This window comes from Eumetopias jubatus, unplaced genomic scaffold (genome assembly GCF_037043125.1).
Source record: "Eumetopias jubatus isolate StellerSeaLion01/CBP00866 unplaced genomic scaffold, mEumJub1_p1.0 scaffold_10, whole genome shotgun sequence".
NCBI lineage: Eukaryota > Metazoa > Chordata > Mammalia > Carnivora > Otariidae > Eumetopias > Eumetopias jubatus.
The window spans coordinates 94,563,206-94,578,000 of record NW_028274816.1 but is presented as its reverse complement, the minus strand read 5'-3'; the positions used below and the strand labels follow the sequence as shown (position 1 = coordinate 94,578,000).

General features: G+C 41.3%; 1 protein-coding gene across 1 annotated transcript in view; it reads left to right on the top strand.

Moving 5' to 3' along the window:
* Positions 1-1,710: 1,710 nt before the first annotated feature.
* PSMD12 (proteasome 26S subunit, non-ATPase 12) overlaps positions 1,711-14,795 on the top strand; it is a 30,478-nt gene continuing 17,393 nt past the window's right edge. The window contains exons 1-3 of the mRNA XM_028087537.1: positions 1,711-1,903; positions 9,985-10,044; positions 10,131-10,259. Coding sequence (XP_027943338.1) covers positions 1,796-1,903; positions 9,985-10,044; positions 10,131-10,259 — 297 coding nt within the window. The 5' untranslated portion in view covers positions 1,711-1,795. The remainder of the gene's footprint in view (positions 1,904-9,984; positions 10,045-10,130; positions 10,260-14,795) is intronic.

Below are 14,795 nucleotides of genomic sequence, written 5' to 3'. Positions count from 1 at the left end.
TATTTATTTATTTGACCCAGAGAGGGAGCACAAGCAGGGGGAGTAGGAGAGGAAGAAGCAGGCTTCCCGCGGAGCAGGGAGCCCGATGTGGGGCTCGATCCCAGGACCCTGAGATCATGACCTGAGCCGAAGGCAGATGCTTAACGACTGAACCACCCAGGCACCCCTATTTTTTGAAGTTTTAATATACACTAATTTTTTTTTAAAGATTGATTTATGTGAAAGAGACAGAGAGAGTGCTCGAGCATATGCATGTGAGGGGAGGTGGGGAGGGGCAGAGGGAGAAAATCTTAAGCGGACTCTTGGCAGAGCTGGATCCCATGACCCTGAGATCATGACCGGAGCAGAAATCAAAAGTTGGACGCTCAACCAACTGTGCCACCCAGGCACCCCTGCACAAAGAATTTCTAAGAATTCTTCTATGTGAAAAACAATGAAAGACTGTACTTTCATATAGACAGAACTTTACCAAGAAGTTGTACACCACTTTGGAAAAATCATGCCACCCACAGTAAGCCCTTATGATGCCTGGGGAGCCAATGAAAACATATCTATTGCAGATTTTGCTTTTACAGTTGTTACATATGTGTACAAGTAAATGACTTCTTTTTTATCTCCTATGATAGACGTATTTAGCCTTTATATTTTGAAGTTTATTTATTTATTTACTTAAATAATCTCTACACCCGAGGTAGGGCTGGAACTCACCACCTGGAGATTAAGAGTTGCATGCTTCTCCGACTGAGCCAGCCAGGCACTCTTAACCTTTATATTTTGAATAATGTATTTTATTTTGCTATTTTGCAATGTTTCTCCTTTACATTACAGCTAGGATGTTTTGTTGTTGTTTTTAATTATGTGTGCAGATGGGTTACATTATCCATGATTTTGAGTACAGAACAATAAAAACAAACAACAACAACAAAACAAGGTCTATTCAGCATATAGAAAGGGATGCTGGTGCTGATTAAGTTCACTAACAGGTAGACCATTCCAAGATTTCCCATTTGCTTGGGAGGCTACTGTTCACACTTTGACCACACCACAACCTCATTTTCACTTTCAAGCATCCTAAACTTTTTAATAGGGACCTAAATGGTGCGAATGATAATGAAAACTTGTACAGTACTTAAAAATTGAAATAACCTCACATACATGATCTCGCTTGGTGCTCACAAGAAGCCTACAGAGAAAGCCAATAAAATGCCTTTCTAAAGATTCTTCTTATCCACGTTGTGGATTATAGTAAAAATGAAAACAAACAAACAAAAACCTTGTTTTATCACCAAACCGCTGTTATACCTTCTCTTTGAGCTTTGAGAGATGTCACAGATTAAACCACCAAGATTCTCAACCAGATGAAACTTTAGAACTTTTTTCTTTAGGGTTTATTTCAGCCTGGTCATGCACAGATGAGCACACTGAGATTCCAACAAAAGTTAAGCGACTTGCCTACATTTCTGAAAAACAATATTTCAAAGCAGGACTGTAAGACTATATGGGGCGGTCTACTCTGTTACACTAGTTTTTCTCACCGCCGCAAATTTTGGATGACTGACTGTCACCGAGACAAAACCGGACGTGAGCTGCAGGGGCGAGGGTGAACCCCACCCCCAACCCCGCCCCCAGGGCTGTCCGCGGCAGTGCCGGACTGGTGGCCAGCGCAGGGGGCCTCGTGGGGTCCTTCGCACGGGCTCCCGACGCACTGCCTGAGCGGGTGCGCAGGCGGCTTCCGGTGTGGGTGACGAGTGGTGGCCGAATCAGGGGGACATCAAGGGACGTTCAGGCAGGGACCATGGCGGACGGCGGCTCGGAGCGGGCTGATGGGCGCATCGTCAAGATGGAGGTGGACTACAGCGCCACGGTGGATCAACGACTGCCCGAGTGCGAGAAGTTGGCCAAGGTGAGGGGAGGCCGGCTGGCTCTTGGCGGGCGCCGAGGGCTGAGTCACGGCGCGGAGCTTGCTTAGGCCTCAGGGGGCCTGCTGGCTGGAGGGCGCGTCTCCCACTGCCTGCCCAGCCGGAGTTGGGCCTGCATGAGTAGGAGTTCCCAGGTCCGCTCCTTAGCGGGAGTATGCTAGTGCATACAGCTTCCCAAACCCTCCCCAGGACAGATGGCCACTTCCCGGAGGAGTTGGGGCCCCATAGTACTTTTTACCGTTTCTTGGTACTGTTTAACGTTTACTTTAGCAGTTTCCCAGGGGTTAAGGCCGCTTCAGCGTTCAGGCTAGATCAGAGAGTTGAGTTCTGTTGCCGTTGCTGAATCAATTTGTGTAGTTAAGTTGTTTATGGATCATGGGATGTTCCTGGCCTTTAGCCAGGAGAAGGGTTAGGAAAGTGATAGGGGCGAAGGTGGTTAGCACAGGATTCCTGTCCTTAGGGAGTTCGTATACATCACGAATTAGACGAGTAAGGCGTGGTGGTGAGTTTCACACAAGTGTAAACGTGCCGCTGGAACAGAGAAGGAAGTTGTTCGTTCTTACTGGTGGGATAAGGGAAGGTTTTACAGAGAAGTTGACGTTTGTATTGGGCCTTAAAAATTGGGATGGGGAGGAATCGTTTCTGGAGCGGGAACTGCAGAAGTAAAGACAAATTTCACGTAAGTGCAGGAGGTCCCTCTTTAAGGGAGGTCATGAACAGTGGTTTAGCCCAACTGCTTATCTCCCCTGGAATAGAAATTTAACATGATCCTAACATTTATATCCCTCCCACCCCCACCCCACCCCCCGCTATGTGCCAGGCAACTTTATGTATCATTTTATATAAAGAAACCAAGGCTTGGAGAGTTTCTTGTGGAACGTTACAGTTAGTAATAGAACCGGGGATTCAAAACTAGGTTCTGTCTGTAGTGGGTTTGGATGGTTGTTAAATCAACTCCCATCATGGGCTGTTGCTAAGAATCCTTACTGTCAGGCCTCATTAAATTCCTTGATCAATCCAGCCACAAACACTTATTGCTATTCACCTGGGATGCGTGTACTAATAGAGTTGTTTCTGTCCCTTAAAGAAGCTTACTGCATAAGTACATTTAAGTGTAATAAATTCAGGGACAGGAGGAGTGTCAAGTATTATTTCACAGTAATATTTCTTAGAAAGAAACCTTTTCAATACTTCCCTTTTTTCTGATAAAGGATTTAATAGAGCTTTACAAAAGACAGGGATAGGGAAAGATGATGAAGTTGATATACCTGAATTTCTTAACTTCAGTACACTTGATGGAGGGCAGCCATGAATTCATCTCTGTACTTACTGGAAGCTAGCGTAAAGAAACATCACGTATATAAGGGTTGGAAAACACCTATAGTGCCAGGCGGATAACAATTCCTGGCATTTAGTGAGTACTTTCTACAGTGCCAGACACTCTTCTGAGTGCTTGCGTGCATTAGCTCATTCGGTCCTCACCTTAGGCCTATGTGATAGGTATTGTTCTTCTTATTTTACAGACATGAAAACAGTCTAAGAGAAGTTGAGTCACGAGCTCCAAGGTCATACAGCTAGTAAAGTGGTGGAGCCAGGATGCAAACCAAGTGGACTGATTCTGGTGCTTGTGCTCTCACCATGCTATCCTGCCTAGGGAGCCAAGTGTAATGAAAACCTGAACTTCTGAGCACCTGTCCAGGGAAAGGGGGCAGTAACTCTTCACCTCCAGTTAACCTTTGCCTATTGGAGATGAAGGCCAAGCCTTGTCAACTCTTCTAATTTGAGGGAGAAACCAGGAATATGGAGGGGTTTTTTTTATATGAATTGCCTCAATATTTAGAAACTGGACACAAATCTGTTTTAAAACACATTTGAGCCAATACCACATAGATCGAACAAAACATACATACGGGCCAAAGTCAGCCCCTGAACCACCACTTTGGAAGTCATAGATTGCTAGTGTCCAAAGGAAGAAACCATTTGCTTTAAAGAAGTACAGCTATTCCTAAAGCTGAGATCTGGGAGAAAAAAATCTTCCCTTTACCGATTTCTTCTGATAGCCTACTGTCAGTAGTCAGTGCTAGACATTGTGGGGAGTGTAAAGATTATTATTAGACAAAGCTCTTGCCCTCAGATAGCTTATAGGCCAGTAAGAAAAAAATTTCACTGTTACAGTTGTAATCATGTGTATGGCTTTTATTTAGGACATTGTGGTTAGTTCCAGATGGTTGAAAAGACTTGCAAAATCAAATGCCTTTTTAGGTGTCAAATTGGTAACAAATGTTTCAAACAGGGAATGTTGGGGCCTGTTAAACTAGGTAAAATTAAATCCATTTGCTTTTTTTTTTTTTTTTTTTAAAGCCAGTGAGCCAGTGAAACAAAACAAGGCACAGGTATGGGTTATTTTTGTGAAGGGCAGGTAGAGGGCTGGGGGATGGCAGGGTATAAGTGTTTTCATTTTTGTTCCTTAGTGCAAACCCACAATTTTCAACTTTTGGATTAGATGGTTGTCTTACCATCTAGTTAATTTTAAGATTTGTTCCTTTGTTTCGCCTTTTATTTTATTTTGTAAAAGATTTTATTTATTTATTTGACAGAGAGAGCGTGTGTGTGCGTGCACACACAAGCAGAGGGAGCAGCAGAGGGAGAAGGAGAACCAGGCTCCCCGCTGTGCGGGGAGCCCAATGCCGGACTTTATCTCAGTACTCTGGGATCATGACCTGAGCTGAAGGCAGATGCTTAACCAACTGAGCCACCTGGGCGCCCCTATAGAACACTTCAGCATACATTCTTCAGTTTTTTACTTTGAGCCCATCAATAAAACTAAGGAAAGTTTTATTGTTTTTACTTGTGAGAAAACTAAGATTCTTGCAGCTTAAGTGGTTTATCCAAGGTCTGCAGCAAAGCCAGGTCATGCTCAGGTCTCCTAGCAGCAGGTAGTGTTTTTTGCTATATCCTACGATCTCTTTAAGAGACTTACTTTTGTACTTAAGTCATTTTTTATTTATTTTTTATTTTATTTATTTGACAGAGAGAGACACAGCGAGAGAGGGAACACAAGCAGGGGGAGTAGGAGAGGGAGAGGCAGGCTTCCCGCCGAGCAGGGAGCCCGATGTGGGGCTTGACCTGAGCCGAAGGCAGACGCTTAACGACTGAGCCACACAGGCGCCCCAGTCATTTTTTATTTTTAATGTGAAAGACAAAATTTATGTGTATAGAAAATAAGAATGTACCCAGTGAGAAAAGCACAGATAGCAGAAACCTTCAAAAGGCAAACTGAAGTCTAGATGTGAGTGGTAAAATTGCCAAATCTAGGCCATTTGAATCTCCTACAATGACCTATGTTTTTGTATCCCAACACTCATGTCACATTCAACAAGTAACACCAGTCACTAATATTTATTGATGTGTACTTTTAAAAAAATATTTAATTTATTAGAGTGCGCACAAGCGGTTGGGGGGGTAGGGGCAGAGGGAGAGAGAGAGAAGCAGGCTCCCCACTGAGCAGGGAGCCTGATGTGGGGTTTGATCCCAGGACTCTGGGATCATGACCTGAGCTGGAAGGCAGACGCTTAATGACTGAGCCACCCAGGTGCCCCGGTATTGTTTTAATCCTTACAGCAACCCTGTGGGGCAGGAGTTATTATGCTTATTTCACTGAAGAGAAAATTAAGGGTCAGAGAAGGTAAGTGTCTTGCCTGAGGTAATACAGTGTTAAGACTTGGCATTTAGACCCAAGTAGTCTGGTTTGCAGAGCCTTTTTTTGTTGTTTTTTTTTTAAGATTTTTATTTATTCATGACAGACAGAGAGAGAGAGGCAGAGGGAGAAGCAGGCTCCCAAGGAGCAGGGAGCCTGATGCGGGACTCGATCCCAGGACTCTGGGATCATGACCTGAGCCGAAGGCAGACGCCTAACCATCTGAGCCACCCAGGCGCCCCAGAGCCTTTGTTTTTAACCATTACATTCTGATGCCTCTGTGATTGGTATTTGAGGTTGGTGAGATAGTAAGAGTGATACTAGTTCTTGGTAATGGTTAGTGCTTCACCCTTGTTTTAATCCAAAGAGGGCCTTTTCTGAACTGTAACTATGTAGTACAGAGCACTTCCTGATACACAGAGGATCACCACCACCCTTCTTGATTATGGTATATTTGGTACGTGGATATTTGGAGATTATTTCCATTCTTAAATTGAATATATCCTTTGGTGGTTCTTCTTGTCTTTTCATTTGATTAGCTGCAGCATCTTCTCAAGGTTAATATCAAAAATAAAGAGGAGGTGAAATGTAAAACAGTTTATTGACTGTTAGCAGCTTGGACAAAGAGACCCCCCCGCCTTTAAGACATAGGTCCTGTGAAAGCATTGGATTGGCATTAAATTTCAGCTGTTGGTCTTTTTCTTAGGTTGTTTAACAAATCATTAAAAGATTGGATCCATTTAGGAGTTAAAGGACACAAACATACGGAATTTGCAGATACCCAACATGTATTGATGTTGAACAAACTCCTTAGTCATTTACTTCATTTACAAAGATTATTTTGTTGAGAAAAATGAGTCACAAAAGTCACATGTTCTGACGAGTTGGTTTTGATAGCTCCGACCATCTCGTTCCTCTGAGTTGAAAAGCAGGATCGAGGAGGTGGAATTTCAAGAACTGTGTGAAGATAGGAAAGAAAGGAGGAAGATGGCTAGCCATAGCCTTGAACATGGAAGCGTGGGAGAAAAAAATGGGATGTTTAGATAATTGGGAGTTGTATTTAATGAAGTTGATGGTAGCGTCCCTCAAATCGCTGAATTGCCAGCCATGTAACTTGTCACATCCTACGTAGTGTGACAGTGAGAATCAGGAATTCAGAGCCCTTAAGGTCATCTGATAGTTCTGGTCATTGTCAGTGCATACTGTGTACAAGTTGGTGCGTGGGAAACGATCAAACGTGGTCCAGCCCTGAAGGAACTTAGAGACCACTTAGGAGGCAAGACATGCATGTTAATAACTGGTTCAAGGTATAAAGGGATGTACCATCATATCTACAGAAGCAACATGATGTGCTTTGCCAGGTGCAGAGTGAGCTACAGTGGTGAACAGTATAGACGCACGCAGTCCCTTTTCTTACAGAATTTACATTCTAGTGAGACTAGGAAGACAGTGTTAAAATAGAAAAGAGTTTGGAGTCATTATAAAGCAGAAAGTCAGGGGGCTTGTGAGTTAAAGAAGGAAGTGCTGACTAACCCACTGACTATGGGGAGTTATTTAAGAATGCCTTCCTGAGGGGCACCTGGGTGGCTCAGTCATTAAGCATCTGCCTTTGGCTCAGGTCATGATTCCAGGGTCCTGGGATCAAGCCCCGCATCAGGCTCCCTGCTCCATGGGAAGCCTGCTTCTCCCTCTCCCACTCCCCCTGCTGTGTTCCCTCTCTCTCTGTCTCTCTCTCTCTTGTCAAATAAATAAATAAAATCTTAAAAAAAAAAAAATGCCTTCCTGAGAAGGTGACCGCTAATGTTCTGTTGATACCTAGAGCCTATGGCTCTAAAGTGCTATGTGATTCCTTCACATGTAGAGTGCAACTCTTTAAAACCCATACTCTGGGGGCACCCAGGTGGCTCAGTCAGTGAAGCGTCTGCCTTCCACTCAGGTCATGATCCCAGGGTCCTGGGATTGAGCCCCGCATTGGGCTCTCCCTCTCCCTCTGATCTCTCACTTTGTCTTTCAAATAAATAAAATCTTAAAAAAAAAACAAACTTCTGAATTAAAATACCATAAACTATACCCTGTTGATTATAGTCAGATGACTAATAGTAATTGCAAAAATGACAGATGACCATTAATGAACAGATTTTGCATTTTAACTATTTTTACACTACATTTGTTGCCAGATAGTAACCATTTCCCTAATGGAAATTACTTAGATGGAAGCAAAGGTGTGATTTAAACTAATTACAGTTTGGTGTCATGGAGGGAACATTGGGCCAGGAGGCAAGAGCCCTGGGTTCTGGTTCTGCTGATAAGTTTTGTGGCTGAGCTGTTTGGTCCTTAGTCTTTTTATAGTCTAAAATGAGGTGATCGGATTAAATAATCTTCAGCAGTCTTTACAGTTCTAAGATTCTTTGATCTTTTATGATTTATTAGCCTTTAACTTTGAAGAATTTATGGATTTGTTCTTTGTTTTCCTCTGATGGACATTTAGTCAGCATTCATGATACACATGAATCTATAGAATTTGCAGAACTGATACTCCCCCTTTGCATAGGAAACATTGTTACAATGCTAGTAATCATGTTTCAGATTTAATTATAGTAAGTTCAAATAATGGCTGTACAGTACACATTCTTTGCTCCATAGAAAATTCATAGTTTAAACGTTATCTTGGAAAATATGGAAAGAGTATTTTGAAAAGTTAAAACATTATTTGTATCCTTAATTCAAAAACTGTTTCTTTCATCAATAAAAAAGTAGTACTCATGTACTATCCATGCATGTCATTAAAATAAAATAAGTTTCAGGGCACCTGGCTGGTTCACTTGGTGGTGCATGTGGCTCTTGATCTTGGGGTTGTGCGTTTGAGCCCCACGTTGGGTGTAGAGATACTTAAGAATGAAATCTTTTTAAAAAAGTAAATAAAAAATAGTAATTTCATTTATAGTTAGAAAGCCAATTTCAAAATAAAACCCTCCTCATCACTTCTAATTCATTCACTGTTATTAATACCAGTATCTTAAGTACTTCCAATTTTTTTTTTTTTTTTGCTGTGGGCTGGTTTTGTTTTTATCACAATGTAGTTTGTTTTGGTTTGGGTTTTTTTTTTTTTCCTTAGATTTTATTTATTTGAGAGAGACTGAGAGTGAGAGAACAATCCCAGGACCCCGAGATCATGACCCAAGCCAAAGGCAGACAGACGCTCAACTGACTGAGCCACCCAGGCGCCCCACAATGTGTGCTTCTTAATAGGATAGCTTATTTTAGTCCTGATATTATCATTTAGGTTTATATCATTTGGATTTTGTTTTTCCCATTTCCTAACGTGCGTCCCAGAAAAAATATTTTGTTTTTGCATAAGAGAGATAGAGGTTATTGTCAGTTGACAAAAAAGGGTATTCCATTTGGATCAGTATCTGCTTAAAAGTGTGACCTTTGGCATACTATTATGGATATTCTCAGGTGGTCTTCATTTCCTTTAAGCGCAATTATAATTTACTTTAAAAGTCATTGAAGAATTAGGGGCTCCGGGCTGGCTCAGTTGGCAGAGCATGCAACTCTTGATCTCAAGGTTGTGAGTTCAAGCCCCACTCTGGGCATAGAGCTTACTTTAAAAAAAAAAAAAAAAAAAAAAAGTCATTGAAAAATTAAACCAGGGTTTCTTGTCTTTTCACCACCAAACATCCTTTATATTTTTCCTCGAAATTTCATGTTTTAAAGTATTTGTTATGGTGACTTCATAAATCATTTATTTTTTCTATTTTTATTCTTCAAAGACACTTGTGAGTGCCACTTAGAGTCTCAGTTCAGAATAAGATAATCAGGTTACCACACTGAGTTGCTCATTTAGAATCCAAAATGACTTTTTTTCAGGTATTAAATCATTGTTCTATATTCAGTTTCTCTTAGGCTTTTTGAACTATTAAAAACAGCTTGTGGGCCCTACTTTAGGAACCACTGACTCAGGGAGTTCACAGGAAAAGCAAGCACTACCAAGAGGAGAAAACCAAATAGCAGTAGTAGTGGGGGTGGCCCTTTTCCTCTAAAATGGATTTCTTTTCTTTTCTGTGTCAGAAACATCTCGTTTTAAACTAGTTTGTTTGGGGGCGCCTGGGTGGCTCAGTTGGTTGAGCGACTGCCTTCGGCTCAGGTCATGATCCCGGAGTCCCGGGATCGAGTCCCGCATCGGGCTCCCTGCTCCGCGGGGAGTCTGCTTCTCCCTCTGACCCTCTTCCCTCTCGTGCTCTCTCTCATTCTCTCTCTCTCAAATAAATAAATAAAATCTTTAAAAAAAATAAAAAAATAAACTAGTTTGTTTGGTTTTGTGTTGGTGGTAGTGTTTTCATTCTTCATTTTTATCTTTTGTTTTAGGAAGGAAGACTTCAAGAAGTCATTGAAACCCTTCTCTCTTTGGAGAAACAGACCCGCACTGTGAGTAGATTATAGTGAAAACCTCAATTGTCATTAATTTCATTTAACTGTGCTCCATTAACTTCAGTATATTTTCATTCTTACAGGCTTCTGATATGGTGTCTACATCCCGCATCTTAGTTGCAGTAGTGAAGATGTGCTATGAGGCTAAAGAATGGGATTTACTTAATGAAAATATTATGCTTTTGTCAAAAAGACGGAGTCAGTTAAAACAAGTGAGTTCATGACTACATTTGCATTTAAATTGGGACTTTAGAAAACCGTTCTATGAATCTGTTTTAAATTTACTGTTAAATCAGCATTACATTCTAGACAGTTTTTAAAAATTATGTCCATATTTTTATGTCAGCTGTTTTTATGTTTTTTTCTTCTGGTTTTTATATATTTGCATATTTTTACAAAATTGTGCTGAGTGCAGCTTTGTTCTCTGTACATGTAGCTCCATGTCTTCATGTTTATTTTTTAAGATTTATTTAAGAGAGAGAGAGCATGCACACACGCCCTAGCATGTGGGGAGGATGGGGGAGGGGGAGGGAGCGAGAGAATCTCAAGCAGACTTCCTGCTGAGCGCAGAGCCTGGTGGATCTCACAACCCTGAGATCATGACCTGAGCCCAAATCAGGAGCTGCACGCTTAACTGTCTGAGCTACCCAGGCACCCCCTCATGTTTATTATTTTATTTTATTTATTTATTCATTTCTTTATTTTTTTTTTAAGATTTACTTATTTATTTGACAGAGACAACAAGAGAGGGAACACAAGCAGGGGGAGTGGGAGAGGGAGAAGCAGGCTTCCTGCTGAGCAGGGAGCCTGATGCGGGACTTGATCCCAGGACCTTGGGATCACTACCAGAGCCGAAGGCAGATACTAAATGACTGAGCCACCCAGGTGCCCTCATGTTTATTATTTTAAATGATTGTGTTATAATCCATCAAATTGATAATCTGTAATTTATATAGTCATGTGTTTTATTAAACATTTAATATTTAACTTGTTTTGAGGCCATTTTTCAGACATTATTTTGACTAATTTTGTTTAAAGACTTACGTTCTCATTTGGTGTTTTGGGGAAACTAGATTTTCTTTTCTGTTTTCCCTGTTTTTTGCTTGAGTTGTTGTTGTGGTTGTTGTTTTTTAGTAAACTCTGTGTCCAACATGGGGCTCAAACCTATGACCCCGACATCAAGAGTCACATGCTCACTGACTGAGCCAGCCGGGCACCCCCATTCTATTTGAGTTATTTAAATGATTCTCTGTACAAGTAGATTCCACTTGTCATTTATATCTCATCTTTAAAATGCTGTTCCCTGAGTAGTTCCAGGTTTTTATTTTTTGCTTTCAAATGTATTAACATCATAAAACAGGGTAATAGTGGAACCAAAAACAGAAATATGGTGTTCTTGTTGAAATCTTTGTCTTATTAATTAGTTCACTGCTAAAGTGAACCTAGTGTTAGAGTGGGTTAAATTACTTTTTACAAAAAACAGATTTTTTTCTCTTTTTTTTTTTAGATAAGTTTACATATAATTCGTGCTGTCTCAATCTCCCTCCCTCTCTCTTGGGGTTGTGAGTTTGAGCCCCACGTTGGGTGTAGAGATTACTTAAAAATAAGATTTAAAAAAGGGGCGCCTGGGTGGCTCAGTCGTTAAGTGTCTGCCTTCGGCTCAGGTCATGAGCCTGGGTTCCTGGGATCAAGCCCCACATTGGGCTCCCTGCTCAGCGGGAAGCCTGCTGCTCCCTCTCCCACTCCCCCCTGCTTGTGTTCCCTCTCTCACTGTCTCTCTCTCTCTGTCAAATAAATAAATAAAATCTTAAAAAAAAATCAAAAAAATTAATATAGATTTGAGGCAGACTAGTATATATGAATGAAATTCATTTAAATATGCCTTTTCCTGCTCAGTTCTGTGGTGTGAGAGACCATCATAGAGTTGGTTGAGAGACTGGCATAGATGAACCATTGTCTTCCTCTGGTTTTCTTTTTTTTTTTAAGATTTTATTTATTTATTTGACAGAGACAAAGCGAGAGAGGGAGCACAAGCAGGGGGAGTGGGAGAGGGAGAAGCAGGCTTCCCGCGGAGCAGGGAGCCCGATGTGGGGCTCAATCCCAGGACCCTGGGATCATGATCTGAGCAGTAGGCAGACGCTTAATGACTGAGCCACCCAGGCGCCCCTTCCTCTGATTTTCTAAGAGATTTGTTTCTGTAGGACAATTTGGAAAGGGTTGCTTATTTATTTGTCTTGAGGCAACCTGGGTTAAAGTAAACAAAAATATGTGTTTTAATAGTACAAGTGCCATTCAAAGCACATATCCAAAAATACAGTTTATTAATAGAGTCATAACATTTTAGAGCTAATAAAAGGGACTGTTTAACTCTGTTGTTTTTCTGATTGAGAAACTGACATTTATATGTAAGACTCTTGGAATGTGAAGAAATGTGCCAGGTAACCTTTAGTTCAGTGCACAGTATAAATCACAAGTAACAGTACTACATTTGAAGCAAGGTGATTTGTTTTTTTTTTAAAGTTACACACATAGGGGCCCCTTGGTGGTGCATCGGTTGAGTGGCTGACTCTGGATTTCGGCCCAGGTCATGATCTCGGGGTCATGGGATAGAACCCTGTGTCAGGCTCTGCACTCAGCGCGGAGTCTGCTTGTCCCTCTGCCTCTGCTCCTCCCACAGCCCGCTCTCTCTCTAAAAAATAAATAAATCTTAAAAAAAAAAGTTACACAGCGATATATAGTGAATGACATAGAACAATGAGTGGCAGTAGGAGACAAGAAAGGAGGAAGAGAGGGTTTTGATTAGGTTTGTCAGGGAGGCTTGCTGGAGGAAGAAGAGTTTGAACCAGTCTTGCAACTGGCTAATGGCATGACCACAGCTGCAGTGGGGCTCCTCTTTTCGCTGTGACATGTCTCCTTAGCTCTGGAAAGTGCTTAAGGACACAAAATATGCCTCTCCTTTTCCCATAATTACTTTTTACCTAGAACTTTTCTTTTTGCTCTACCAGACTTAGAAAGTAATGATTTTCTTAAAATAACCTTTTCTAGATTGCTTAAAATTAATGGTTTCTAATTCACTGTCTGTCACTTGAGCCCAGGGGGTAAGCCTCACTCCAGCCATGACTTACCTAATGACCTGTATTTTTTTCAAGGAACAGCAGGATGTTCACTTACCATTAGAATATTGATGTAATTGTTTTGTTTTGTTTTTCTTGTACCCCATCTGATTTCTGTTAATGTAGTTTTTGCACAGCTTTTAGAATTACTAAGTTGTATGCCCTTCTAGAAATCATGGTTATAATTAGTGTTAGAGGGATCAGTTTTTGAGATACAAGGTGTCCCAGAGCCTTGCACTTATTGAAAGAGTGCTATTTTGGGCGCCTGGGTGGCTCAGATGGTTAAGCGTTTGCCTTCACCTCAGGTCATGATCCCAGGGTCCTAGGATCAAGTCCCGCATCGGGCTCCCTGCTCAGCGGGGAGCCTGCTTCTCCCTCTGCCTCTCTCTCTCTGTGTCTCTTATGAATAAATAAATAAAATCTTTAAAAAAATAAATAAAAATTTTTTAAAAAAGAGAGTTCTATTTTATAATAAAACCTTCGCTCTCTGGAACTCCTGTGTCTCTGAACAGCCAATTTTTCAGATAATTAGAAGTTCAACCTGAGCTACATGATATTGTTTTTCAAGAAAATGTTTGCAGGATATACCATGGGATTTTTTTTTTCCAGCTTGATTGAGGTATAATTGACAGAAGGTATTCTGTTTACTTTTCTACTATCTTAAAAAAATATGCATTGTCTTGATGACAAAGAGTCCGAATTATTATTCTCAATGATTATGATAATTGATAATGCTGTTTAGAGTCTGTATTAGAGGTTGCAGACTACAGGCCACGACCAAATCCCACCTGCTAGCTTTGTAAATAAAGTTTTTGTACATAGCCACCTTTCGTTATACATTGTCTGGCAGCTTTGTACTTACAAAGGCAGAGTTGAATACTTGTCCCAGAGACCCTATGGCCCACAGAGTTTAAAATATTTACTATGTAAATATTTATCAAAATTTACCAAAATGTTTTGCTGACCCCTGACCTAGATGATAGAATGTTAGAACTAGAGGTGAGGAACCTGGGCAGGGGATACGTGACCATCAATGTCATATTTTATTGAGGGGAGTATGGGTGACTGCGGCTTCTCCTCCCTACCCAGGGAATGGAACTACTTAAGCTCTGCCTCTGCCACTGACTCTTTTCTTCAGTCCCAGTATTTGCTGGCTATGGCTTTGTCGTGTTCACAGCCACTGCTGAACTCTGCTTTTCTTTTCTCTTTCTTCCCCCTTTTGTCTTTTGCAACTTCTATGCTTTTTTGCTTGACTCCAAAAAGTAGTTGCGATTTTATTTATTGATTTGAGGGACACAGAGACCATAAGCGGAGAGACAAAGAAGCATACTCCCTGCTGGGCAGGGAGCCTGAGGCGGGGCTCGATCCCAGGACCCTGAGATCATGACCTGAGCTGAAGGCAGACACTGAACCAACTAAGCCACCCAGGTGCCCCATCTAGGAAGCCTTCTAATAGACATCCTCAAACACCCCTTTTCGTGTAATCACTTCACTGTTTGTAGTGGAGAGGGGTAAAGTCTTTCATCTGAGGTTTTTCTAACCTTTTTGAGTTTATTACTAGGTGTTCAGTACTTCTTAGCTATCAGAGACTTTTTTTTTTTAAAGATTTTATTTATTTGAGAGAGAGAGACAAAG